This window comes from Plecotus auritus (assembly GCF_963455305.1).
Source record: "Plecotus auritus genome assembly, chromosome: 5".
NCBI classification, from domain to species: domain Eukaryota; kingdom Metazoa; phylum Chordata; class Mammalia; order Chiroptera; family Vespertilionidae; genus Plecotus; species Plecotus auritus.
This window is the reverse complement of record NC_137776.1, coordinates 155,099,761-155,127,611: the sequence shown is the minus strand read 5'-3', so window position 1 is coordinate 155,127,611 and position 27,851 is coordinate 155,099,761. Positions and strand designations below refer to the sequence as shown.

The following is a 27,851-nucleotide window of genomic DNA, read 5'->3' as shown; positions in this document are numbered from 1 at the left end:
CAAGCCCCACGGGGGCGGGAAGGGCATAGCCTCAGGTCCCTGCTGATTGCTTGTTAAGGATCTTTATGGGAACTTGGCCTCAGCTGTGGGCGCAGCCATCTTTGTGATGGAGGGATGGTCAGTTAGCATGTTCCCTCTTTATTATATAAGAGGAGGAGGAGGATTCCTGCTCAAGGCACATGGCCAGGTTGCAGGCTTGATACCCAGTGTGGGGATACCCAGTGTGAGGCGTGGAGGAGGCAGACAATCAATGATTATCTCTCTCTCTCTGAAATCAATAAAAATGTCTTAAAAAGTAAATAAATAAAATAAAAATCAGTTTCATTTCACTAACAAAGTCAATGCCATGGTGATTTAGCACATCCCCTAACCTTTCCTTAGTCCTTTAAACTTTGTTAACTGGGATTGAACATTGTGTGATTATTGGGAGGAGGGGATAGAAATAAAGAATAAAAAGGCATTTAAAGAGATGGCAACAAAAAAAGCAACCTTTTGAATGGACATTTTGAATAATCACAATTCTGTGAGCATTACAAAGAATATATTTTCCAAATATAACCATGCCTTAGGAACTATTCTTTTTTTTTTTCAATATATCAGAATATCTATTTAAACACATCAATTTCTCTTTTTTTCTCAATACATTTTCGTTTTTAAATAGATTCAATAAAAACTCAACCTATATGGACTAGAGAATTAAGCATTGTGGCTAACAATTTCCTGGCCCACCCCAAACACCTTTAGTTTCAGTCTTTATTACTGAAAATCTAAAACGTCTGAGCCCATTTTCCTATGTTCAATTTAGAAAAAGAAAGTGTATCTCTGATAACTGGGGCTATGGCAGTCCTTGAAGTCAGGTTCTTCACATCACTTTGCATTATATCATGGTGGAAGAGACTGGGCTGCATGTGTAATGACTCATCATAAATTCTGGGAAGACTTCATTCTGTTCTATTTCTTTCTAAATTGCTAATATGCTTAGGATCTTATGACCTATTTGTTTTCCTAAAAAAAAAAAAAAAAAAAAAAGGCTACAATTCCATGTGGAAGAGAAATTCCTAACAGAAGGAAGCAAATGGATTATGCTTAATTCTGATTTTACTGTTAATTCAAATTCATCCAAACAGGTTTTGAAAAAGAACAGATCAAACTTAAAATTAGCCCTAACCAGTTTGGCTCAGTGGATAGAGCGTCAGCCTGCGGACTCAAGGGTCCCAGGTTCGATTCCGGTCAAGGGCATATACCTTGGTGCGGGCACATCCCCAGTAGAGGGTGTGCAGGAGGCAGCTGATCAATGTTTCTAATTCTCTATTCCTCTCCCTTCCTCTCTGTAAAAATCAATAAAATATATATTTTTAAAAAATTATGTGGAAAATTGCAATTTCATGATTGGGTATCACTACCTTAAAGGCTAAATCAGGTAACACTTGCAAAATCTGATAGATAGATAGATAGATAGAGTCTCTCTCTCTCTCTCTCTCTCTCTCTCTCACACACACACACACACACACACACACACACCATTACATAGAGATCTGCTAAAGAATGTGAAGTAGGAAGGAAAAGTTACTTATACCCTAACAACAAAAACAAGCCAGATAATCTGCAAAATGAACTTTTTAATATATACTATTAGGTAAAAAATAAGACACACAAGCAAGAAAACATGATCCATTAAGAAAATAACCAGTCATCAGACTCAAATCCAGGGATGGCTAAGAAAATGGAATTATTAGAGTTTTAAAATAACTCTAACAAACATGTTAAAGGATCTAATAGAAAAGGTAAACATGTGTGAGAAGGGGAATTTCAACAGAGATGGAAATATAAAGAGACAACTGGAAATGCTAGAAATAAAAAAATGCAGTATCAGAGAAGAAAATTTTGATAGTTCATAAGCCAGGCTATTCACTAATCAGATGATAATACTCAGCAGAGGAAAGAATCAGAGAACTTAGGTTAAAAATAAATAAATTTTTTTTTTAACTGAATGGTGCCTGGCCAGGTAGTTCAGCTGATTGGAGTGCTGTCCCATACACCAAAAGGTTGTGGGTTCTATTGTCTAGTAGGGGCACGTTCCCTAGTCAGGACACATACCTAGGTTGCAGGTTCGATCCCTAGGTAGGGGCATGTTCGGAAGGCAACCAATCAGTGTTTTTCTCTTTCTCTCCTTTTCCCTTCCTCTCTCTCTAAAAAGCAATAAAAACATATCACTGGGTGAGGATTAAAAGAAAAGAAGTAGTTAACTGAATAGAAACACAAAAAGGAAAAAAAAATGAAACAGAACCTTAAGAGATCTCTGGAACATTATCAAACAACCTAATGCATATGTAATTAGTTTCAAAAGGTTAAGAAAAATATAATGGGGCAGAAGAAATGGGGTAAGAGATAATGGCTGCAATTTTTCCAAAAGTGATTAAAAAAAAAAATCAACCCACAGATCCCAGAAGTTTAGCTAACTCTAAGCAAAATAAATACATAGAAATCACACCAAGGTACATAATAGTCAAAATATTGAAAACAAAAAATAAAGAGAAAATCTTGAAAAAAGGGTGGCAGCATATGACATACAGGAGAACAATTAAATGATGGTCAACTTCTCTACATTAACACTATAAAGCATTAACAGATGAGCATTTAAAACCTTTTTCTATAACATAAAATACCTTTTTTTTATTACTAATCAGAAAAAGTATTTCAATATCTTAGCAGAAATTAAACCAAAAGCAAAATGCACCTCTTTAGAGGTTAGCTAAATGGTCATAAATTGGACAGCTTGGCCTTTCAAAGGAGGAAATTTATTTTTATTAAGTCCAATTAGTTATAGACATGTATTCCTGAATTAGAATCTCAAGATACTTTTTTCAGATATTAAAAAAGTACTTTGTTGAAATATTTTTTAGAATCTCTTAAGTCACTTCTGGAAAATAACTTTTTTTTTCAGATGAAACAAATAGTTAATGAGCTAAAAATTAAAGAGGATTGCCCTAGCTGGTTTGGCTCAGTGGGTAGAGTGTCTGCCCTCACACTGAAGGGTGGGAGTTGACTCGGGTCAACAGGAAATACCTGGGTTGACCCGAATCAATCCTGGATCCCCGCCCCCATTGGGGCACGTGCAGGAGGCAACCAATCAATGTGTCTCTCTCACGTTGATGCTTCTCTCTCTGTCTCTCCTCCTCCCTTCCACTCTCTCTAAAAATCAATGGAAAAATATCCTCAGATGAGGATTAGCAAAACAAAAAGTTAAAGAGGATTGATATTTTAAAGCACTAGAATCCAAGAAAGGCCTGATTTAAACTAAGCCAAGGGTTTGTAATGTACATAAGGACAATATTTTTAAAGGTCTTTGAAAAGTAACTGTTTATATCTCTCATTGTGCTATTAATGACAGTGGAAGAAGTTCAACCTTGATTGGAAAAAAGGTAAATGAAATATGAGTCATAAGACAGCGCAGCACAAGAGCTGATCAGCCCAAATATGTAAATAGAAAAAAAAGCATTTTCATGAGAGCAGTTATCTCCTTGTCCACACCCCAAATGCCCTAGAAGACTTAACACACACACACACACACACACACACACACACACACACACACACACCACTGGACCAGTCAGAGAATATCTAATTTAGGGGGATACTCTAAATTTTTATCAGATACTCTCTTGACCAAAAGATACAAATCTAGCTATATGATGCTAGCCACTAACGCTGAAAAGATCAAGTAGCAAGACACAACATAACTGGGGTGCCCATTTTTGATCTGGTGCATTCTACACAAGTAGGCCAAGAAAGCAAGTCTATGTAATAGAAGAATTAAAATGGATCACACTCACAAAGAAAACAGTGAGGAAAATCTATTTAGCTTTCTAAGAGATAGAGAAAATAGTTTTCTGGTTTTCTAATTTCAGCCTTATAAGACCAGGCTGAACTTGATTTCCTGCACTCAGATATCTACAAGATTGCCAATTATTCTCCAACTATTACCTTTAATTTCTATTTCTTAAATTACATGATACCTAAAAATAAGATTCTTAATCTAAAAACCCAACCAAAGTCACTGAAACTCAAGTTGGAGCTCAGCATATTAAACCAGAAGAAGCCAAAGAGAGAAAGAGAAAAATCTTTTCGCAAATTTTACTCAGGTAGAATGTTTCATTCAACAATAAAACTCTGGTTAGGAATGTAAGAGATAGAGGAAGTTCTAAAAAAGCCTTTATTGATTAGACAACCTCAGATTATAGTCTCTCTAAATGGTTTAACGGAAACACATAACCTGAGGTCCAGCTTATTTTCACTCCAATCAAAAAAGGAGTTCCCTAAGGTTAAAGATAGAAAGCTTTTCTTTTTAAAATAAGACTCTAAATTTAAATTTTTAATTTTTGCTATTTCCTCTCACAGGGCATTTGCTCTCTGTCCCTCTCTTTTCTCCTAAAAAAGGGATGCAGTGGCAACTTCAGATCTGCCTCTCATAATTTAAATATAATCACAGGTCACTTAACAACAGAGATACATTCTGACACATTGGAAGGTGGTTTCATCACTGTACAAACATCATAAAGTACACTCATACAAACCTAGATACTACAGCCCACTACACATATAGACTATACTAGTGGCCCAGTGCACAAAATTCATGCATAGAGGGGGGGGGTCCCTCAGCCCAGCCTGCACCCTCTCCAATCCGGGACCCCTTGGGGGATGTCCAACTGCTGGTTTAGGCCCGATCCCACAACGGGCCTAAACTGGCAGTCGGACATCACTCTCACAATCTGGGACTGCTGGCTCCTAACCACTCACCTGCCTGCCTGCCTGCCTGATCGCCCCTAACCCCTCTGCCTGCCTGCCTCTAACTGCCCTCCCCTGCCGGCCTGATCTCACCCCCAACTGCTCTCCCCTGCCAGCCTGATTGCCCCTAACTGCCCTCCCCTGCTGGCCTGATCTCACCCCCAACTGCCCTCCCCTGCCAGCCAATTTGGTTCTGATTGGTTGGTTTCTATGCCAGTCAGTGTCTCTGGGCTTATCTCTGGGCCTGATCAGAGAGGCGGGGCTGATGAGCAGCCCCCGCAGAGGTCCAGAGAGAAACAGAGGCGCGGCTGCTGGTAAAACCTGGAGAGAAAGAGAGAGGTAACAGCTGATCAACAGCTGCCATGGAGGCTGTGGATCAGACCCTGCCTCTCTCTTCGGGCCTGATCTGCAAGCCCCCTAGGCAGTCGGTGCTGGGTTGCCGTGGCTCAGTCGAGCCTTTGGTCAGTCGTTACGGACCCTGGGTTTTTATATATTAGGATGGTATAGCCTTATCGCTCCTAGACTACAAACCTATATGTATAGCATGTTAATGCACTGAATACTGTAGGCAGCTATAGCACAATGGTATTTGTTTATCTAAATGTAGAAAAAGTACAATAAAAATATGGTATAAAAGATAGAAAATGATACACCTGTGTAGGGCACTAACCATGAATGAAGCTTGCAGGACTGAAAACTGTTCTAAGTCAGTGATATGAGTGGTGAGGGAATGTAAAGGCCTAGGATATTTCTGTAGAATGTGTAGACACTGTACAGTTCATTTCAAAATTTTTATTTCTTCAATAATAAATTAACCTTAGTTTTACTGTAACTTAACTTTATAAACTCTGTAAATTTTTTAATTTTTCAACTCTCTTGTAATAACACTTAGCTTAAAACACATTGTACAGCAGCACAAAAATATTTTATTTATATATCCTTAATTCTATAAACTTTTCCTTATTTAAAAACTTTTTAATTTTATTTTTTTATTTTGTTGTTAATCCTCACCCAAGGATCCACTGATTTTACAGAGAGTGAAAGAGAGGGAAGGAGGGAGGCAGAGAGAGAGAGATAAACATTAATGTGAGAGAGAGACATCAATTGGTTGCCTGATACGTTGCCTCCCACACATGCTCGTAGGGTTTGGGTTAGGGCAGTGGTCGGCAAACTCATTAGTCAACAGAGCCAAATATCAACAGTACAACGATTGAAATTTCTTTTGAGAGCCAAATTTTTTAAACTTAAACTTCTTCTAATGCCACTTCTTCAGAACAGACTCCCTCAGGCTGTGGTATTTTGTGGAAGAGCCACACTCAAGGGGCCAAAGAGCTGCATGTGGCTCGCGAGCTGCAGTTTGCCGACTACGGGGTTAGGGTTAGAGTTAGGGTTAGGGTGTTAGCAACTGCAGCTGGAGATCAAATCTGCAACCCAGGCATGTGCCCTTGACCATGAATCAAACCTGAGACCCTTTGGCGCACAGCTGATGCTCTAAATATTGAGCGACACCAGCCAGGGCTTTTTTTTTTTACTTTTTAAAATTTTTTGTTAAAAACTAAGACAGAGTCCTGACCGGTTTGGCTCAGTGGATAGAGCGTCAGCCTGCGGACTGAAGGGTCCCAGGTTCGATTCCGGTCAAGGGCATGTACCTTGGTTGCGGGCACATCCCCAGTAGGAGGAGTGCAGGAGGCAGCTGATCAATGTTTCTCTCTCATCAATGTTTCTAACTATCTATCCCTCTCCCTTCCTCTCTGTAAAAAAATCAATAAAATATATATTTAAAAAAAAAATCTAAGACAGAGCCTAGCCAGCGTGGCTCAGTGATTGAGCATCAATACGTGAACCAGGAGGTCATGATTCGATTCCTGGTTGGGGTACATGCCCAGGTGGTGGGCTCGTCCCCGGTGTGGGGCATGCAGGAAGTAGCCTATCAGTGATTCTCTCTCATCATTGATGTTTCTCTCTCTCTCCCCCTCTCCCTTCCTCTCTTATATCAATAAAAAATATATATTTTAAAAAATACAAAGAAACTAAGACAGAGTCCTGGCTGGGTAGCTCAGGTGTTTGAAGCAGAGTCTCATACATAAAAAGATTGGGGGTTCAATTCCCTCCCGGTAGAACTCCTACAGGAGGCAACCAATTGATATTTCTCTCTCCCATCAATATTTCTCTCTCAAATCAATTTTTAAAAAAATGAACATATCCTCGGGTGAGGACTAAAAAGCAAACAAACACTAGCCTACATAGTATCATCAGGAGCATCAACATCACTGTCTTCCACATCCACATCTTGTCTCACTACAAGGTCTACAAGGGAAATAACATGCATGGAGTTGTGATCTCCTATGATAACAGTGCTGACTTCTATAATACTTCCTGAAGGACCTGTATGGGGCTCTTCTTGAGGAGGTGTCAATCTTCAGAAAATATGTCCACGGGGTTTGCTTGGTTTCTTTTTTCCATCAGATTTGCTTCTAAGCAGATACTACACCATAAACATTCCTGTTAATGAAAGTGTTGAGGTCCATATTTTGAACTTTTTAAGGAGCTTGTTAAGGTCTACAAAAACTTTTGCTAAACCCTCCATTGTAAATTTTCTTGGGGGGGGGGGGGATCTTCCTTTTCCTCTCCTGCAATTTTGCTTTCTCTTGCCTCGTTTTCAGCTATGTGTTCCTGTTCCAATTACAACAACTCCTCATTAGTCAATTACTCAGGAACCACCTTTAAGAGCTACTCAATGTCATCCTTATCCAGACAGGTTAAAGTTGTTTGCCATCTTAACCACAGCTTGTTGATTTTTGCAACCTCCTCATGCTTGGCAAATCCTCTGAAGTCACACATGAACCTCTTGAATGTCTGCTTCCAGATGCCATTCATACACTCCTTGGTGACACCACCCCAAGCTTGAGCAAGGTTCTTGCTGCAGTCATAAATGTTATCATCCTTCCAGAATTGCATCAGTGTCTTCCTCAGCTGCAGTAAAAGCCTGGGCAAAGGTCCTCCTCAGGTGGTAGGCCTTAAAAGCTGCTATAACTCCTTGATCCATTGATTGCATCAAAGAGTGGTATTTGGAGGGAGATTTGATTTTGGGATGAAGATCACCAATAAAAAGAGACTGTCCAGGAGCGTTATTAGCAATACACAAAATCTTGAAAGGTATGTAATTTTCAAAATAGTACTTCTCCATTTTGCTAACAAAGCAATTCAGGAGAGCATCTTGGAAGAGGAGCTTGGTCATCCATGACTACTTACAGTTTCTGTGGTACACTGGCAGTGTGTGCTTAATGGTATGTTTCAAGATCCTGGGGTTCTCACTGTGCCAAATCAGAAAAGGTTTCAATTTGTAGCCTGCAATATTGCTCTCAAGCAAGACTGTTCTGCTCTTAAAAGCCTTGAAACTTGGCACTGATTTAGCCTCCTTAATAGAAGAAAGTCCTTTAGGCATCTGCTTCCAGAATAGGGAGGTTTCATCCATATTGAATATTTGCTCTGGCAAGTAATTTTCCTCCACAATCAGCATATCTAGAGTTTCCAAAATTTCTTCAGCAACCTTCATATCAGCACTGTCAGACTCACTCACCATTCACTTTTTTATTATGTAATGAATAACAATTCTTGAATCGTTTAAACCACCTAGAGCTACCAGTAAATACAACATTGTAGTCAGGTCCAGGCTTTTCTTTCAACATTGAAAACAAACTTTTTGATTTGCCCATGATCATCACAGTGCTGAGAGGGTAGATACACTTATATGTCTGGTCATTAGAAGTTTCTCCATGTCTGTTTCTCCCTTCTCAACTTTTTGTTAGTCTTATTGCCTTCAATGACATAGATCCTTTACAACTTCCATCACTTTGTTCTTGTTATTCAAGATTATATGATCAGCCTGGCCAGTGTGGTTCAGTGGTTAAATGTCAACCCTATGAACTAGGAGGTCAGGGTTCCATTCCCAGCCAGGGTTCCATTCCCGGTCAGGGCACATGTCTGGGTTGCAGGCTCAATCCCCAGTAGGGGTGTGCAAGAAGCAGCAGATCAATGATTCTCATCACTGATGTTCTCTCTCTCTCTTTCCCTTCCTCTCTGAAATCAATCAAAATATATATGTATATATAAAGATTATATGATCACTCAATTTCATTTCTAGAGCAATCACTCAATGTGGCTGCTTAGTGACAACATTAGCAGTGGATATTTGTACACTAGAGGCCATGATGAGCAAAACAACACAAGATTAAATCAAGCACAAGAGAAAATGATGCAATCAAGAGATGCAGCCCTAGCTGGTTTGGCTCACTGGATAGAGCATCAGCCTGCAGACTGAAGGGTCCCAGGTTTAATTCTGGTCAAAGGTACATGCCCAGGGTGGGGGCTTAATCCCCAGGAGAGGGCATGCAGGAGGTAGCCAATCAATGATTCTCTCTCATCATTGATGTTTCTATCTCTCTCTTCCTCTCTGAAATCAATAAAAATATATTAAAAAACAAACAAACAAAAAAAGAGGTGCAGTAAACATGAGATGTCTAAGTCTGCTCCCAGCATAACAGGGCATACTGTGCTATGGCAAACTTTTTTTATATAAATACAGTATACTCTAAAATAATAAAAAGTGCCCTGGCCGGTTTGGCTCAGTGGATATAGCATCGGCCTGCAGACTGAAGGGTCCAGGGTTCGATTCTGGTCAATGGCACATGCCCGGGTTGCGGGCTCGATCCCCAGTGGTGGGGGGGGGGTGTGCAGGAGGCAGCTGATCAATGATTCTCTATCATCACTGATGTTTCTATCTCTTCCTTTATGAAATAAAAATATTTTTTTAAAAATAAATAAAATAATAAAAAGTATAATACAGTAAATTCATAAACCAATAGCACAGTTGTTTACTGTTATCAAGCATTATGTACTGTGTACTAGTATAATTGTGTGCTATATTATTATTAAGTGTCTTGCTTATACCAGCATCACCACAAACACAATAATGCATTTTTGTCCTACATGATGACACAGCTATCACGTCAATAGGTGATAAGAATTTTTTAGCTCCATGATAATTTTATGAGACCTCCATCCTATATTTAATCTGTGAACTAAAACATCATTATGTTGTACTTTACTGTGCTTTGAAGGAGCCCTGTAATAATCCTTACACAGGATAACTTACCTGGCAGATCTGATGGCTGACCTGTATGTAAAATGCAAATTCCAGAATTTGAATTACTTAAACCCAAAGGGATTTAACAAAATATATGCAAGTAATGAGTGTACGTATATGTACAATGGTGATTCGAAATATTAAAGCTGTTGTATAGTGTATATAAGCAAGTTGACAGCACAGTACCTGCTGTACCACCCAGACTAAGGTCAATCATATAATCAAACAACTTCATAATCAGAAGAGCAGACCAACACATGTTGCCAAGTTGTCTAGCAAATCATTCTTACAATGACATGATTTATAAAATGGAAGATCAGTTTTAAAACCCTTTTAAAAATAATTGTGTTGTTTGAATATTTCTGTTCTTTGATTCTTCTACTATATTAAAGGAGTTCTTTAACTATGACTTCTTAGGTACCTCCATTCCTCCCAAGTGCAGATAATGAAGTTTATAAATGCCATATCTTAGAAAAAGATGGTAAACTATTAGTCTTTAGTGCAAAATTGTAATTACTACTATTGATACTTCTATAATACATTGATCTACTGATCATGGTTTATTTGTATTATATTACTACCTTTTGGGGAGGGGCAACTAAATCAAAATATTAGCTAAAGGTTTAGAATTTTTCATACCTGAGATGGAGAAGAGCTATGACCAGGGAATGATAAATATTTCAAAATACTGCCAAAGAACAACGAAGCCTTTGCCAATGTGGCTCAGTGATTAGAGCCCTGGCCCATGCACCAAAGGGTCTCAGGTTTGGTTCCGATCAGAGCACATATACCCAGGTTGTGAGTTCAATCCCCAGTTGGGGCATGTGCATGAGGCAACCAATCACATCAGTGTTCATCCCTCCCTCCCTCCTTCTCTTGAATCAACAAAAAAAAATCCAACAGTGAGGATTTAAGAAAAAGAACAACAAAAAGAGGCAGCCTCCCTAACCAACTCTGGTAGTTTCAAGTACAATAACCACAGAGAGACAAACTATCCATTTGAGGAACTACTTCAATATTAAAGCTATCTATAGAAACAGACTCATAGACACAGAGAACAGACTGACGATTGCCAAAGGAAAGGGAGATTGGGTGGGGGAGCTGGATAAAAAAGGTGAAGGGATTAAAAAGTAAAAATTGACAGTTACAGGATAGTACTGGGGATGTAAATTACAGCATCAGGCATATAGTCAATAATATTGTAATAACAATATATGGTGTACTTGAAATATTTGGGGGACCACCTTGTAAAGTTTATGATTATCTAACCACTATGCTGTACACCTTAAACTAATACAGAATAGCAAATGTAAATAGTAATGGGAAAAAAAATTCCGAAGTAAAAAAAGATATATATTAAAATTATCTAAAGTCCTAGGGCAGTGGTCGGCAAACTGTGGCTCGCGAGCCACATGCAGCTCTTTGGCCCCTTGAGTGTGGCTCTTCCAAAAAATACCACAGCCTGGGCGAGTCTATTTTGAAGAAGTGGAGTTAGAGGAAGTTTAAGTTTAAAAAATTTGGCTCTCAAAAGAAATTTCAATTATTGTACTGTTGATATTTGGCTCTGTTGACTAATGAGTTTGCCGACCACTGTCCTAGGGAATGTATATGCTACCTTGTACACTTTTATTTTTCTCAAGCTGCTCATTTAAATAAAAAGGAGCACTTAAATAAGTGATTTCAAATTTCTGATCAAATCAAAACTTAAAGCATAGTATCTAACAGTCTACTTACCATGAAAATCTGCACCCAACTTCTTAGAAGCCATTTAGAACCTGAAAAACAAAGAAATATTTCTTAGACTCATGATGTCTTGAGAAAATATAAACAAATAGTTACAAGAAAATTGGCTGGGTGGCTTAGTTGGTTAGAGCATCATCCTGATATGCCAAGTTTGTAGGTTCAATCCCCGGTCAGGACACATACAAGAATCAACCACTGAATGCACAAATAGATGGAACAACAAACTGATGTTTCTCTCTCTCTAAAATCAACAAAAATAAAAAACTTTTTAAAAAATTTTTTTAAAAAGAAAGAAAATTGAAGCTATAAACAGGAAATCAGAAGACTAAAAGGTAACAGAACTGACATAGTCCTCAAACTTCTCAGTTCCAAAGTCTTAAAAAAGAAAGCAGAGCCTGGCCGGTATGGGTCAGTGGTTGAGCATCCACTATGGCATGGTTAGAGTCCAGGTCAGAGCACATGCCCAGGTTGCAGGCTCAATCCCCAGTAAGGGAAGTGCAGGAGATAGCCGATCAATGATTCTCTCTCATCATTGATTTTTCTATATCTCTCTCCCTCTCCTTTCCTCTCTGAAATCAATAAAAACATTTTTTTTTTAAAAAAAAGACTGAAATTTCTGAGGTGGGAATGAATGACATACAACCTTTGTACTGTTTTAATTTTGTATACATTTTTTTAAAAATGAAGGGGGAAAAAAACATAAAACCACACATCTAGCTTAACATTATCTTTGCACTTTCAACCCCTAGATAAGTAAGTAGGTGCAAAGTCTTTTCTTACACAAATACTCTCAGCTCTTCAACCTAAAGTTTATCTTCCTTTATATGGTATGGTGTTTATACCTTTAATTTACCTAAGACATAAGCAGAAAAAAATTAAGGCTAAGTATATAAATTTATGGTATGGTATCTATTAGTCTGCACTATAGCATATTGCAAGGCATCATAGTGAAAACATTTTTATTTCCCACTGTAAGCTTTTTTAAAGTAAATATTATACTGTAACTATCTTATAAAAATTACTCAAAACAGAATTAAAATCTGAAAAGGATCTTTTTTTTTTTTTTTTTTTTAAATCCTCACCCAAGGATATGTTTTTACTGATTTAGAGAGAAAGGAAAAACATTGATCGGTTGCCTGCAGTATTCACTCTGACTGGGGAACAAACCTGCAACCTAGGTATGTACCCTGATAGGAAATTGAACTCACAACCTTTTGGTGTACGGGATGACACTCCAACCAAACTGAGCCACCCAGCCAGAGCTGGGATTTTTTTTTAAAAGAAACGAACAAGTTAATTTTAAAATTTACATGGAAAGGCAAAGGAAATATAATAGCCCAAACAATTTTGAAAAAGAAGTTGAAGAATTTACCATCAACTATGAGGCTACACTAATTAAAAAACTGTGGAAATGGTGTAAGGATATCACATAGAGCAACAGAACAGAATCCAGAAATAGACTCACACATATAGCCAAATGATTTTTTTGTTTGTTAATCCTTACCAAGGATATTTTTTCCACTGAGTTTTAGAAAGAGTGGAAGGGGGGAAGTAGGAGTGGCAGGGAAGGAGGGGAAGAGAGAGACACACGGATTGGTAACCTCCCACAGGTGCCCCAACCGGGGCTGGGGATCAAACCTGAAACCCAGGTACATGCCCTTGACAGGAAATCAAATCTGCAGCCTGAGACCCTGCAGCGCTCAGGCCGACAGGGCCAGCCTAATGACTTTAAACAAAGGTACAGAGGAATTTCAAAGGGGAAAGGTCGGTCTTCTCAAAAAAATGGTGCCAAACATTCATATGCAAAAAAAAAGCACCCGCCCTTAATCCATACCTTGTACTATATATAAAAATTGACTGAGAAAGATGGAAAGATCATAGCTAAGGGCTACTAGGGTTCTTTTTGGGGTGATGAAAATGTTCTAAAAGTGATTGTGGTGAACCAGGCTGGTGTAGCTCTGTGGATTGAGCATCATCCCAAGGACCAAGAGGTTCTGGGTTCAATACCCAGGTCGTGGGCTCAATCCCCAGTAGAGGGCGTGCAGGAGGCACCTGATCGATCGATTGATGTGTCTCTCTCATCATTGATGTTTCCATCTCTCCCTATCCCTTCCTCTCTGAAATCAATAAAATATATTTTAAAAAAATAAAAGTGATTGTGATGATTGCACAACTTAATATTCTAAAAGCCACTGAACTATACGTTTTAAATGGGTAAACTAAATGTGGTATACTGATACACCACAACCCCATGGATGAATCTCAAATGTATCATGGTAAGTGAAAGAAGCCAGACTCAAAAGGTTAAGTACTATGTCATTCCATTTATGATATTCTGGAATGGGGGAGAGAAAAGTAATCTAGCTACCAGGGACTGATAACGGAAGGAAATGACTATAAAAGAGAACACAATGATTTTTTTTAGGATGATAGAACTGTTCTATATTTTATTGTATTATTGCTTACATGACTATACACATCTATCACAATTCACAGAAAACAGGATAAATTTTACTACATGTAAACTGTACTTGAATGTTTAAAATATATATATGTCCATCACACTGAAATTAGATAAAATAGAATCACTGAATAAATATTAGTAATATTTTAACCCATCCTAGTGGAAGGAAATTTCATTTTTTAAAATGCCAGAATTCAAAATAACAAATTATACAGCTGTATCAAATTCTATTAGTATGCTTTCTCACTGATGGACAAGGGTTTTCTACAATGACATATATGGTTTCTAACAATGGATTTCTTCCCTATTTAAAAGCAAAACAAAAATGTAAGTCGAAGTAAATCAGTTTATATCTTCCTTAGCTTAGGAAAAGACAAACAAAATACAAATAACATTATTTTAATACTAGTGGCCCAGTGCATGAAATTTGTGCACATTAAAAGGGAATTAATTAGAAGAAATAATTTAATATTGCTACTTCCCCTTTCTCTATAATAGAAGTGTCAGAGATGAAAGAAAATTAGTAAAATGTATATGAAAACTTTCCTCCTGTCAGAGTCTGGGGCACACTATGGGACCCAGAGTCAAGTCCCTGCCCACCCACATGCACCTCAAAATCACGTTGAGACCCAGACCCGGTCGGCCCACCCCCATTGGGCTAGATCCAGACCCGGCCAGTCCCACCCTTGTCAAGCCCTGCTGGGCAGGGGGCATAGCCTCAGGTCCCCTGGCCTGGCGCCAGGATGGAGGGTGTGGCCTGAGGTCCCCCAGCCCAGACCAGGGTGGGGGGCATGCCTTGAGGTCCCCCAGCCCAGCACCAGGTGGGGGGGGGGGGGGGAGGGCGCAGCCTCAGGTCCCTCAGCCCAGCACCAGGAAGGGGGGAGGGTGCAGCCTCAGGTCCCCCAGTCCAGCACCGGGCAGGGGGGGCACAGCCTCAGGTCCCCCAGCCATGCCAGGCGGGGGGGGGAGGGGGAAGAGCACAGCCTCAGGTCCCCCAGCCCAGCACTGGGAAGGGGCGCAGCCTCAGGTCCCCCATCAAGCCCCACTGGCAGGAGGGCGCAGCCTCAGGTCCCCCGTCAAGCCCCGCTGGGCGGAGGGTGCGGCCTGAGTTCCCCCGACCCAGCACTGGGGGTGCACCCAGGTCCCCTGTCAAGCCCCGCTGGGTTGGGGGCATGGCCTGAGGTCCCCCATCAAGCCCCGCTGGGTGGGGGGCATGGCCTGAGGTCTCCTGTCAAGCCCCGCTGGGTGGGGGGCACGGCCTGAGGTCCCCCGTCAAGCCCCGCCAGGCAGGGGGTGCAGTATGAGGTCCCCCAGCCTGGTGCTGGGGTGGGGGGTGCAGCCTGAAGTCTCTTGTCAAGCCCCACCTGGTTTGAGGTGCACCCTGAGTTCCCCCGACCCAGCACTGGGGGTGCACCTTGAGGTCCCCTGTCAAGCCCAGCTAGGCAGGGGGGTGCAGCCTCAGGTCCCCTGGCCCAGTGCTGGGGTAGGGGGCGTGGCCTGAGGTCCCCCATCAAGCCCCGCTGGGCGGGGGGAGCAGCCTGAAGTCTCCCAGCCTGGTGCCAGGGTAGAGGGCATGGCCTGAAGTCCCCTGTCAAGCCCCACCTGATGGGGGGCAAGGCCTGAGGTCCCCCGGCCTGGCGCTGGGGCAGGGGGAGCAGCCTGAGGTCCCCTAGCCCAGCACCAGGACAGGAAGCGCACCTTGAGGTCCCCCGTCAAGACCCGCCAGCTGGGGGGCATGGCCTCAGGTCCCCTGGCCTGGCGCCGGGGCGGGGGGCATGGCCTGAGGTCCCCCAGCCTGATGCCAGGGCAGGGGGTGTGGCCTGAGGTCCCCTGTCAAGCCTCACAGGGGCGGGGGAGGGTGTAGCCTCAGGACCCTGCTGATTGCTCGTTAAGGCTCCTTATGGGAACTTGGACTCAGCTGTGGGTGCAGCCATCTTTGTGATGGAGTAATAGTCAATTAGCATATTCCTTCTTTATTAGGTTTATTAGATAGGATTACATCTTTAGCTGGTAAAATACCTTCTAAATTTAGCATACATAGAGCAATGCTAAAACCATTTTTAAAATGCAGTCACCATCATTAGCAGATTTCTCTATGGGATGATGAAAATGTTCTAAAATTCGCCCTACCTGGTTTGGCTCAGTGCATAGAGCATTGGCCTGTGGTCTGAAGGGTCCCAGGTTCGATTCCAGTCAAGGGCACATGCCCAGGTTGCGGGCTCGATCCCCAGTGTGGGGCGTGCAGGAGGCAGCCGCTCAATGATTCTCTCTCATCATTGATGTTTCTATCTCTCTCTCCCTTCCTTTCTGAAATCAATAAAAATAAATAAATAAATTTTAAAAATGTTCTAAAATTGACTATGATGATTCCAAAACCCTGTAAATACACTAAACATTTTTTCAATATATTTTTATTGATTTCAGAGAGGAAGAGGGAGAGAGAGATAGAAACATCAATGATGAAAGAGAAACATTGATTGACTGCTTCCAGCATGCCCCCACTGGGATCCAGCACATAACCCAGGCATGTGCCCTTGACCAGAATCGAACCCAAGACCCTACAGTCCACAGGCTGATGCTCTATCCACTGAGCCAAACTGACTAGGGCTAAACATTTTTTTTTAAGAGAGGGAAGCACTTACCAACTCATTTTTTTTTATTGATTTTAGAGAGAGGGAGTGAGGAAAAAAGAAACATTTATCAGTTGCCTTCCACCCACACCCCGACCAGGGTTTGAACCTGCAACCTGGATATGTGCCCTCACCAGGAATCAAACCCACCTCCTTTTTGATGCACAGGACAACACTCCAACCAACTGAGCCACACAGACCAGAGCTAAACACTACTGAATTGTATTTCTTAAAAATATATATTTATTGATTTCAGAGAGAAAGGGAGAGGGAGAGAGAAAGAAACATCAATGATGAGAGAGAATCACTGATTGGCTGTCTCCTGCACACCCAACACTGGGGATCCAGCCCACAACCTGGGCATGTGCCCTAAACCGGAATCGAACCATGACCTCCTGGTTCATAGGTCGATGCTCAACCACTGAGCCACACTAGCTGGGCAAATTGTATTCCTAAATCGGTGAATTGTATGACATATGGATTATATTAATAAAGCTTTTACCAAGAGAAAGTAGCTCTAAATTTGGTAAGCTATGCAACTAAAGAATGATTATTTAGGTATAGAGAAAGTAAAGAAACAAATGAATAACATCTTTTCACTTTCACAATGGCTATTATGAATGAAATAACTAATAATTTTACTTATTGGTAAAAGAATTTTATTCATTAATTTTATAATCTGTAGGATAATAAATTCTCTTCAGCGATGAGAAAAATTTAGTTACCAAACAAACAAAACAAACCACTTCAATAGCCCATTCCTGATTCTAACTTAGCCAAGGCCATTTCATAGAGGCATTTCCCTAGCTTATTTTATATCTCAACTTATCTATCTGTTCCACATTAGGCAAAAAGTCATAACAGTAGCAAGAGGCATATATTAGTCCCAATGTCCAGTGAACTCTGAAGTGTAGATCTTTCATATTAAGGCCTATTAGCCAGCAAGTGTCATTCAAGGATAGTTTAAAGTGTTAACAGCAAAACAATTATGCCATTTCTATTACTCACAGATAGTTTACTGATTAGTAATTGCTATGGACTTAATAACAACATTGAATAAAAGACAAAGACTGTAGCCCTGGCCAGTTTTGCTCAGTGGATAGAGCATCGGCCTGCAGACTGAGGGGTCCCGGGTTCGATTCCAGTCAGGGGTATGTGCCTGGGTTGCGGGCACATCCCCGGTGGGGGGCATGGAGGAGGCAGCTGATCGATGTCTCTCTCTCATTGATGTTTCTAACTCTCTATCCCTCTCTCTTCCTCTCTGAGAAAAATCAATAAAATATATTAAAAAAAAAAAAAAAAAGACAAAGACTGTACCCAACCCGTTTAAGGATAAAAAGTATTATGTAAAAAGCATTCTCAGATTTCAAATGAAACAAGCCATGTTTTAAAATTTGTGAAAAGAAAAAAATCAGAAAAGTGGATATCTCTAGGTGGTAGGACTGAAAACAATTCATAACATTTTTCTATAGATTTTGAACATTCTATGGCAAACAGGTATTATTTTATAATTTCTTTAAAGCTTTACTTTAAAAGTTTCTGTTTCCAGCATAATGTGGGGATGAAGTATTCTGGCTGATAATCTAGTTAATGGAAAATTATAAAGTACATGGTTCATCAATTTTCAAGGAACCAACAAACCATAATGAAAATGATTTAACCTTTTTATATGTGCAGAAGACATTTCATAGGCTCTTACAGGCTCTAGATCAGGGGTGGGCAAACTTTTTGACTCGAGGGCCACAATGGGTTCTTAAACTGGACCAGAGGGCCAGAACAAAAGCATGGATGGAGTGTTTTTGTGAACTAATATAAATTCAAAGTAAAGGAGCGGAGGGGAGAGCAAGAGAACCCTCCGCTCTTTCGGCTCCGCGGGCCGGACAGAACAGCCGAACGGGCCGAATCCGGCCCGTGGGCCGTAGTTTGCCCACGGCTGCTCTAGATCATCATCCTATATAATAAAGAGGTAATATGCAAATTGACCATCACCCCAACACACAAGATGGCCACCCCCATATGGACACAAGATGGCCAGCAGGGGAGGGCTGCTGTGGGCAATCAGGCCAGCAGGGGAGGGCAGTTGGGAGGGACCAGGCCTGCAGGGAAGGGCAGTTGGGGGCAACAAGGCCTGCAGGGGAGGACAGTTGTGGGAGACCCAGGCCTGCAGGGGAGGGCAGTTGGGGGCAACCAGGCCTGCAGGGGAGGGCAGTTGGGGGGGGGGGGGGACCGTGCCAGCAGGGGAGGGCAGTTGGGGGCGACCAGGCCTACAGGGGAGGATAGTTGGGGGGGACCCAGGCCTGCAGGGGAGGGCAGTTGGGGGGGGACCAGGCCTTAAGGGGAGGGCAGTTGAGGGGGACTAAGCCTGCAGGGGAGGGCAGTTGGGGGGGATCAGGCCAGCAGGGAAGCAGTTAGGCGTCAATCAGGCTGGCAGGGGAGTGGTTAGGGGGTGATCAGGCTGGCAGGCAGAAGCGGTTAGGGGCAACCAAGCAGGCAGGCAGGCAAGTGGTTGCGAGCCAGCAGTCCTGGACTGTGAGACAGATGTCCAACTGCCCATTTAGGCCTGATCCCACCGAGAGGGATGTCCAGCTGCCCGTTTAGGCCCGATCCCAGGCGGGCAGTCGGACATCCCTCAAGGGGTCCCAGATTGGAAAGGGTCCACTCATCTACTGATGGACACTTGGGTTGCTTCCAAATCTTGGTTATTGTAAACAACACTGCAGTGAAATAGGGGTGCGTATATTTTTTCGAATTAGTGATGGAAAAAGTAAAATAAAATTTATTAAAAAAAGAAAAATATAAATAGAACCAAGATGGTGGAGTACGTAAATGCCTGTACTTGCTGCCTCCCACAACCACATCAAAATTACAACTAAAATACAGAACCACCATCATTCAGAACCACCTGAAACCTGGCTGAATGGAAGCCCTACAACTAGAGAAGTAAAGAATAAAGCACATTGAGACTGGTAGGAAGGGTGGAGTGGGCTGGTCCGACACCGTGTGCCATTTTTTTTTTTTTTTTAATTGGGAAGGAAATCATCTCTGAGGAGGCCACCCATGAGGAACAAGAGGTCCCAGCCCCACACCACACCCCCAGCCCAGAGTCCCAGAGCTGGGAAGAGAAGTCCCCGCATCTACAGGCTGTAAAAACCAGCAGGGATTGTGGCTGAGTGACAAGGAGGCTGCTGGAGACCCAGGTGTTCCATTTAAAGGGCCCGTGCAAGAACTTAATTGGACTCCCAGCACCAGGCGGCTTTGGGGGACCCAGACACATATGGGGAGGAACTGTCTGGCATTGGGGCAGGAACTTGGGGGCGGCTTTATCCCAGACAGTGGTGCTCGCAGGGGTCATTGTTCCTGTGCTACAATCTCCCCTGTCACAGGGCTGACTGGCAGCCATATCTGAGTCTCCATCAGCCCAGAGCACACTGTTTTCTCTGCCCTGGTGATTCCCCGAGATCCTGCCCCATCCAATTTGCAGCTCCACCCAAGCTGTTTGTAGCAGCTTTTCCATTTGAATGGCCTGTCCTGGCTCAGGATTCAGACTTTGCTAAAATCTCTCAAACAAGCTACAACTGGTGACAGTGTACCCCAAACCTATCAATAAAAGGCCCAAGACCTGGCACTAGCTTTGCTTCACTGCTGGGCCTCCAAGTCATCTACAGATCCCTCTGTAGCTCTTGCCAGGTGGCCCCAGGCAGTGGCTGACTTTGTACCTCCCTGGAGGCCCTAGAGCCAGTGTACCCAGTGGACAGCTTCAGACCATACTAAATTACAACTCTACACATCCACAAGCGACACACTCAAGAGGCAGACTCAGTGAGCACCAAAGCCCCACTGAAGCAAGTCCTGCTCCATGTCTTTGACATTCTCACTAAGATCCTTGGAAATCTCATGACAGGTCATAAATTGAGAGGATATTTGCAACCCATAAATTAATAAATAATTAGTACTCAAAGTATATAAAGAATTCTTAAAAATCAATCAGAAAAAGAAACAACTCAATAAAAATAGACATAAAACTTCAAAGGAGCACAAATGGCCAATGAACATATGAAAAGATGCTCAACTTCAGAAAATGCTAATAAAAACGTAATAGATACCATTTCAAACCCACTAGATTAGAAAAAAAATTTCAAGTCTGACAATATCAAGTGTTAGGGAGGAAGTGAAGCACCCAGAACACACACTGCTGGCTCTTGACTCCATAAGCACAATATTCACATTTACCATGAGCCAATTCAATGACTCAAAAACTGGAAGTGTTTGGTAAGTATTAAGCAACTGATAATGACCAATCCAGAATTCTGAGAACATGTTCGGAATACTGCCAAATACAAATTTTGGCCCTTAATGAACTGGGTCCAACCTGACTCAGCAATACAAATAAGAAAACTATTAGTCCCTTATCCAGTTTCTCTAGCTTATTTTGTTAAGTACAAAATAGTCATTTACTCCTAGAATACTGATGACATCTTAATTGACTAAAATTTTAATGAAGTATTTATCATTGCAGTAATACTTCTATTTCAATGAGAAGTAGTTTTAAATGACATAACTTTAAAATTAAAAAGTGCTTACACTTGCCGAAACCGGTTTGGCTCAGTGGATAGAGCGTCGGCCTGCGGACTGGAGGGTCCCGGGTTCAATTCCGGTCAAGGGCATGTACCTTGGTCGCGGGCACATCCCCAGTGGGAGGTGTGCAGGAGGCAGCTGATCGATGTTTCTCTCTCATCGATGTTTCTAGCTCTCTATCCTCTCCCTTCCTCTCTGTAAAATATCAATAAAATATGTTTAAAAAAAAAAAAAGTGCTTACACTTTAAATTTGACAGGAATTAGAATGGCTCTGTGACCACTTAAGAGGGACAAAATGGTGTAATAGATGGGCATTAAAGTTAGACAAATCTAACCACTTTATAGCTGTAACCTTAAATTACTTAACTTCTCTGATCCTCAACACCTAAAAGGATGCATATCACAACCTGCCTACCTGATCAAACTGTAAGAATTAAGTTAGGTTATGTGAAGTGTTAACAATGCCTAGCTCATTAGCATATACCCAGTGTTAGCACCTTTCCCTTTGTAAATCTTGCTACCTTCACTTAAATTTTTAAAGCCTGAAATTATAACTCTCAATTTATAGGCAAACATTACTCTTACATTCAAATTATTTTCCAATACCACAAGAAATTGTGTGCTACAGGTTAGAACAGCCTTGGGCAAACTACGGCCCGCGGGCCGGATCCGGCTGTTCTATCCGGTTCTCTTGCTCTCCCCTCCGCTCCTTTACTTTGAATTTATATTAGTTTACACAAACACTCCATCCATGCTTTTGTTCCGGCCCTCCGGTCCAGTTTAAGAACCCATTGCGGCCCTCGAGTCAAAAAGTTAGCCCACCCCTGGGTTAGAATCTGCTCCTTACTTCTTTCTCTAACTGAAAGGCTCTTTCTTATAAGCCAGTGGTCGGCAAACTGTGGCTCGCGAGCCACATGCGTCTCTTTGGCCCCTTGAGTGTGGCTCTTCCACAAAATACCATGGCCTGGGCAAGTCTATTTTGAAGAAGTGGCGTAAGAAGAAGTTTAAGTTTAAAAAACTTGGCTCTCAAAAGAAATTTTTTTTTTTTAATATATTTTATTGATTTTTTTTACAGAGAGGAAGGGAGAGGAATAGAGAGTTAGAAACATCGATGAGAGAGAAACATCGATCAGCTGCCTCCTGCACACCCCCTACTGGGGATGTGCCCGCAACCAAGGTACATGCCCTTGACTGGAATCGAACCTGGGACCCTTCAGTCCACAGGCCGATGCTCTATCCACTGAGCCAAACCAGTTAGGGCTCAAAAGAAATTTCAATTGTTGTACTGCTGATATTTGGCTCTGTTGACTAATGAGTTTGCCGACCACTGCATAAGCAATTAGATTCTGGAAAAGAGGACATATTTTTCACTTATCTTCATGATACAGAAGTAGGGATTCTCATGCTATATGAGAAACTAAATTCAGTTAATTTCTAAACTTCAGATATTTTTCCCCTAAGAAAAAGCTTATTTAATACATTAAGATACTACACAATACCTTTTCCATGTATTGAGAAAGATTGTTTAAAGAAAATTACCTGATTAATGATGAACTGATGGTTGGTTTTTTTTGGTTGGTCTGTGGGAAAAAGTTTACACTAAAATAATCTACATGTGAAAAAACTCCAAACGTTCAACAGTATAATCAGAGAACAGGAAATATTTATAATACTGACATCTACACTCTGGGCTAATGAAAATTCATCCATAATGCAGAAAATACTTGAGAGAATTTTAGTCACTGAATTAAACTTTGAAATCGCATTTTAAATACCTTACTCTAGTCAAGACATAAAAGAAAAGATAAACAAGATAAAGTGACATTTTCCAGTCCTAGATAAATGTGCTCTAGCAACCATTATTGAGAATTGTTTACAGACCTAATATTATTTTATCAGGATACTATGACTGTCTTCTTCAAAATCAAAATGAAAAATAAAATCTCTCAGATATACATAAAATATACCATAATGAGGTAATGCATCAAATACAAAAGAAAAATTCAGAAAGTTCTTTTATTAATACTTTAATTTTCTTCCTGTCTTTATTTCTAAAACTAGAGGCCCGGTGCATGAATTTGTGCACGGGTGGGGTCCCTCAGCCTGGCCGGCGATGGGGCCAACTGGGAAGGCCAGCTGGCCATGGGGAGGGACTGCGGGAGGTTGGCCCCAGCAGCAAGCTAACCAACGGCGGATTCCGGGACGAATCGGGCTCCCTCCTCCCTCCTGTCTGGGTCCAGGGTCTAAGAGAACCAGATTCGGGGCTGTCAGGGCCCCAGCAGCAAGGTCTGGGTCAGTGCACATCATAGCTACTCGCCAGCCATCTGGTTGTTCCAGTCGTTCATTCGGTCATAATAGTCGCTTAGACTTTTATATATATAGATAACACTTTATCTTCCAATGAGGCCATAGCAAGTTATTTGCTACACAGTGATAGAGATGCTCACTAAAGAAACAAACTTTCCTATTTCCATAATTATGACTTATTAATGCAACAATAGGCATTCAATAAATGTAAAATAAGTGACAGAAAGAATAACTAGGACAGAAAAAAAATGAATAGGATGGGTTAGAAATAAAAAATTTATAAAATTCCACTTAAAGCCCTGGCTAGGTAGCTCAGTTGGTTAGAGCAGTGGTCGGCAAATCATTAGTAAACAGAGCCGAATATCAACAGTACAACGATTGAAATTTCTTTTGAGAGCAAAGTTTTTTAAACTTAAACTTCTTCTAACGCCACTTCTTCAAAATAGACTTGCCCAGGCCGTGGTATTTTGTGGAAGAGCCACACTCAAGGGGCCAAAGAGCCGCATGTGGCTCGCAAGCCGCAGTTTGCCGACCACGGGGTTAGAGCATCATCAAGATATGCCATGGTTGTGGTTCATCCTGGTCAGGGCACATACAAGAATCAACCACAATGCCCTGACCGGTTTGGCTCAGTGGATAGAGCATCGGACTGAGGACTGAAGGGTCCCAGGTTCAATTCCAGTCAAGGGCATGTACCTTGGTTACGGGTACATCCCCAGTAGGGGGTGTGCAGGAGGCAGTTGATCGATGTTTCTCTCTCGTCGATGTTTCTAACTCTCTATCCCTCTCCCTTCCTCTCTGTAAAAAAAACAATAAAATACATTTTAAAAAAGAAAAAGAAAAAAAAGAATCAACCACTGTCCTGGCCAGTGTGGCTCAGTTGGTTGAGTACCGGGTTCAATTCCCGGTCAGGGTACATGCCCAGGTTTCGGGCTCTATTCCCAGTGGGGGGCTTGCAGGAGGCAGTCCATCCATGTTTCTCTCTCTCTCTCTCTCTTCCCCCCCACCCCGTTCCTCTCTCTAAAATCAATAAAAAACATAAAATAAAATAACCAACCACTGGATGCATAAATAAGTGGAACAACAAACTAATGTTTCTCTCCCCCTTCCTCTCTCTAAAATCCTATATAATAAAAGCCTAATATGCAAATTGTCCTCAGGTGGTCGTTCAACCAGGAGTTCGACCGCTATGACGTGCACTGACCACCAGGGGGCAGCGAGGAACATGGTGGGCGTCAGTGACATGGCGCTGCCGGCCCCGATGGGCCCCAAAGAGAGCAGGACTGTGACAGGATGGTGGAGCAGGTGAGCGGGCAGCGCCAGGCCAAGGTGGGTGCGAGCGGAGGCCCAAGTGCCCCACCGATCACCCCGCAGACAGCGACCAGCAGCAGCAGCAGGGGGCCTGGCCCTGATCGATCGCCCCGCAGATGGGATAGTGGAGCAGATTAGGGGGCGGCGCCAGACCAAAGCGGGGTGCCAGATGGGGCTGTGGGGCTGCAAGGCTGGGGGCACAAGCTGGGGCCCAATCTCTGCAGGCCACCCCAAGGAACCCCACCCGTGCACGAATTTGTGCACTGGGCCTCTAGTCAATACATAAAAATTTTTAATTCCACTTAAAAGTAAATAATGACAAATTTCAGAGGGAAGGGGGGGCAGGAAGTGATTAACAAAAGAATGTATATGCACATATGCATAACCCATGGACAGATAATAGTGCAGTGAAGGAGGGGGGAGGACAGGAGTGGGGTAGTGGGAGTCAATGAGGGTTAAAAAGGGGACATCTGTAATACTTTCAACAATAAAGATAAATAAAAAAGTTAATGCAGACAATGTAATTCTTTATAGACTTTGGACACTTTCAGTCCAAAACATTTGCTATAAAAATTCAGAAAGTTTTGCCAAAACCGGTTTGGCTCAGTGGATAGAGCGTCAGCCTGCAGACTGAAAGGTCCCGGGTTCGATTCCGGTCAAGGGCATGTAACTTGGTTGCGGGCACATCCCCAGTAGGAGGTGTGCAAGAGGCAGCTGATCGATGTTTCTCTCTCATCGATGTTTCTGACTATCTATCCTTCTTCCTTCCTCTCTGTAAAAAATCAATAAAGTATATTTAAAAAAAAAAAATTTCAGAAAGTTTCAGTTTAACTTGTTTGACTAGAAAGAGCTAGCTATCACTAAAGACTAAGTGCCCTGTTTTCCCCACCACCAAATCTGATAAAATTTTAAAGAAAAACACCCATCATATCTAACCTAATTCTCAAATACTAATACACAACTGAGGAGAGAGAGAAAACAACTAGTAAGTGGAGTTAGAACAGAATTATTTAATAGTTCACTAAATTACCAAATCTGGTTGGCAACAATGGTGCCTAAAAACTCTCAAAATTTTCGGCTTAATATAAAATCTATTTTTATGTTCAGTCGTACTTTAAGAGGCTACTCTGGAATCCAGTACATGTGGCGAGAACACAAAGGCCAGAGAGCACTGATACAGATCAAATAAATGAACTACAACTTGATGTTCCGCAAGAAAGATTTGCGGGTGTTTCAGAGGCCCAGGTGGACTGTACAGGTAAGTCTCCACCCAAGAAATAACAAGAGGCAAAGTAAACATACCTGGAGAAGGCCTGACAATGTCAAAGGTATCCCCAAAGATCACTCACCCCGCGTCTGGTCTACTCCCTTTCTCCCAAATCTCGTCACCTCAGGAAGCATTAAATCTGCACCTCGCGTCCCCAACTCACCCTCAACTCCACATCACTTACCTTCTTTACAAAAACCTGGATCCACCTCCTCGGCATCCTCTAGTTCCCATCGAGCTCTCACTCCAGCAAGACAGACAGGTGTCTACAGAGCCTATCTTCCAGGAGTGTGTTAGTCCCCTTAATCCGAATTCATTTTCCCACAAGCCATCTGCCCTCCGCCCCTTCAACTCTGGTCCCCTCACTCCGACCCCTCTCCCTGAATCCTCCCCGGATCTCTGGCCTCTTCTCACTCCTACACCCTCAGCTGCATTTCCTTTCATCCGGCTGGGCCTCTAGCCTCTTCCCCGGGTTCCCTCCCTCACCCGTATCCCGGTACCGGCGCCCTACCCCCAATTCCACCCCTCTTCTCCCTGCCCCAGAAGGAGGCGCCTCCCCCCTCACCTGAACACCGCTACCGCCCAGAAACCGAAAGGTGCTGGCGCCGCCGACCTCCCACGTTCGGTCCCCGCTGACGGCTCCTAGGGAGAGCGAACACCACCACCTTCAACTCTGTTCGCCCCAGGCCGGGCAGTCACCGTTGCCGAAGCCAGTACCACAGCCGCCATGTTGAAGTCCTACTTCCCTCCTCCTTCCCCTCACCGCTCCGCCCCCTTAGGCGTCTGATGTCATGACGCCTCGCTCCACGCCCCTCGGGCCAGTGGGAGGAACCGACGTGACGTAACTAATCTCCCTTTTAGTGCTAAACAACTCCTCCTACCTGGAGCATTGCATTTGGAATGGGTGAATCCTGCTGACCTTAAGGGAGGGCGGAAGGAGAGGGTCACTGAGAGGGTAAGGCGTAGAAGCGGATTTAGGGAGACCGGTCGAAAAGCAGGGACCAGAATTAAAGGGGCAAAGGGCAGATGAGATGCGACCTCTGACCTCTTCTCGCTTCTATACCCTCAGCTGCATCTCCTTTCATCCAGCTGGGCCTCTAGCCTCTTCTCCTGGTTCCCTCCAGGTCAGGGGATTAAACCACTACTGGAAGATAGGCATCTATCTGATGGGAACCGAGAGCCTTGAAACACGAAGGGAAGCAGAAATATTTACCAACGAGACCTACTTGGGAATCGGGATGTCTCTCTTCTGGTCCCGGGTCACTGACCTGGTACAAGGCTTAATCCTTTCTGATAATGGCTTCACTTTCCTCATTTATAAGTGAATGGGTTGAAAGATGACCTCTAAATCCTCCAATTCTGGCATTCAACCAGTTTAATCCAATCCCAAACCTTTACTGCCTTGTGCATTTATTGGATGTCTTCTGGAATCAGGTGCATGGCGGATTCATAAATGAATGAGGTGAATCTTTGTTCCCAAAAGTTCCTAAATGGTGGGAAAAATAGAAGCTTCTTCTCTCAAAGTAGGAAAAGTCAGAGGGTAATAATAATAGCACATCAATGGATCTGGAAAACTTGACTTTTGCTAAGAAATTAGGAAAGATTTACATCGCCACTTTCTG

General features: G+C 42.4%; 1 protein-coding gene across 5 annotated transcripts in view; it reads right to left on the bottom strand.

The window, feature by feature from the left end:
• The window catches only part of UBAP1 (ubiquitin associated protein 1), a gene marked incomplete at its 5' end in the record, with an annotated part of 46,895 nt that extends 19,881 nt beyond the window's left edge, over positions 1-27,014 (bottom strand). For 2 of the 5 annotated variants that reach the window (XM_080671236.1, XM_080671240.1), the window contains 2 exons: positions 11,666-11,706; positions 26,795-27,014. In XM_080671236.1, coding sequence (XP_080527362.1) covers positions 11,666-11,699 — 34 coding nt within the window. Of the gene's footprint in view, positions 1-11,665; positions 11,707-21,349; positions 21,539-22,883; positions 22,920-26,794 lie in introns of those variants that run through there. The other 3 variants (XM_080671237.1, XM_080671239.1, XM_080671238.1) reach the window with 3 other exon arrangements.
• Between the last annotated feature and the right edge of the window lie 837 nt (positions 27,015-27,851).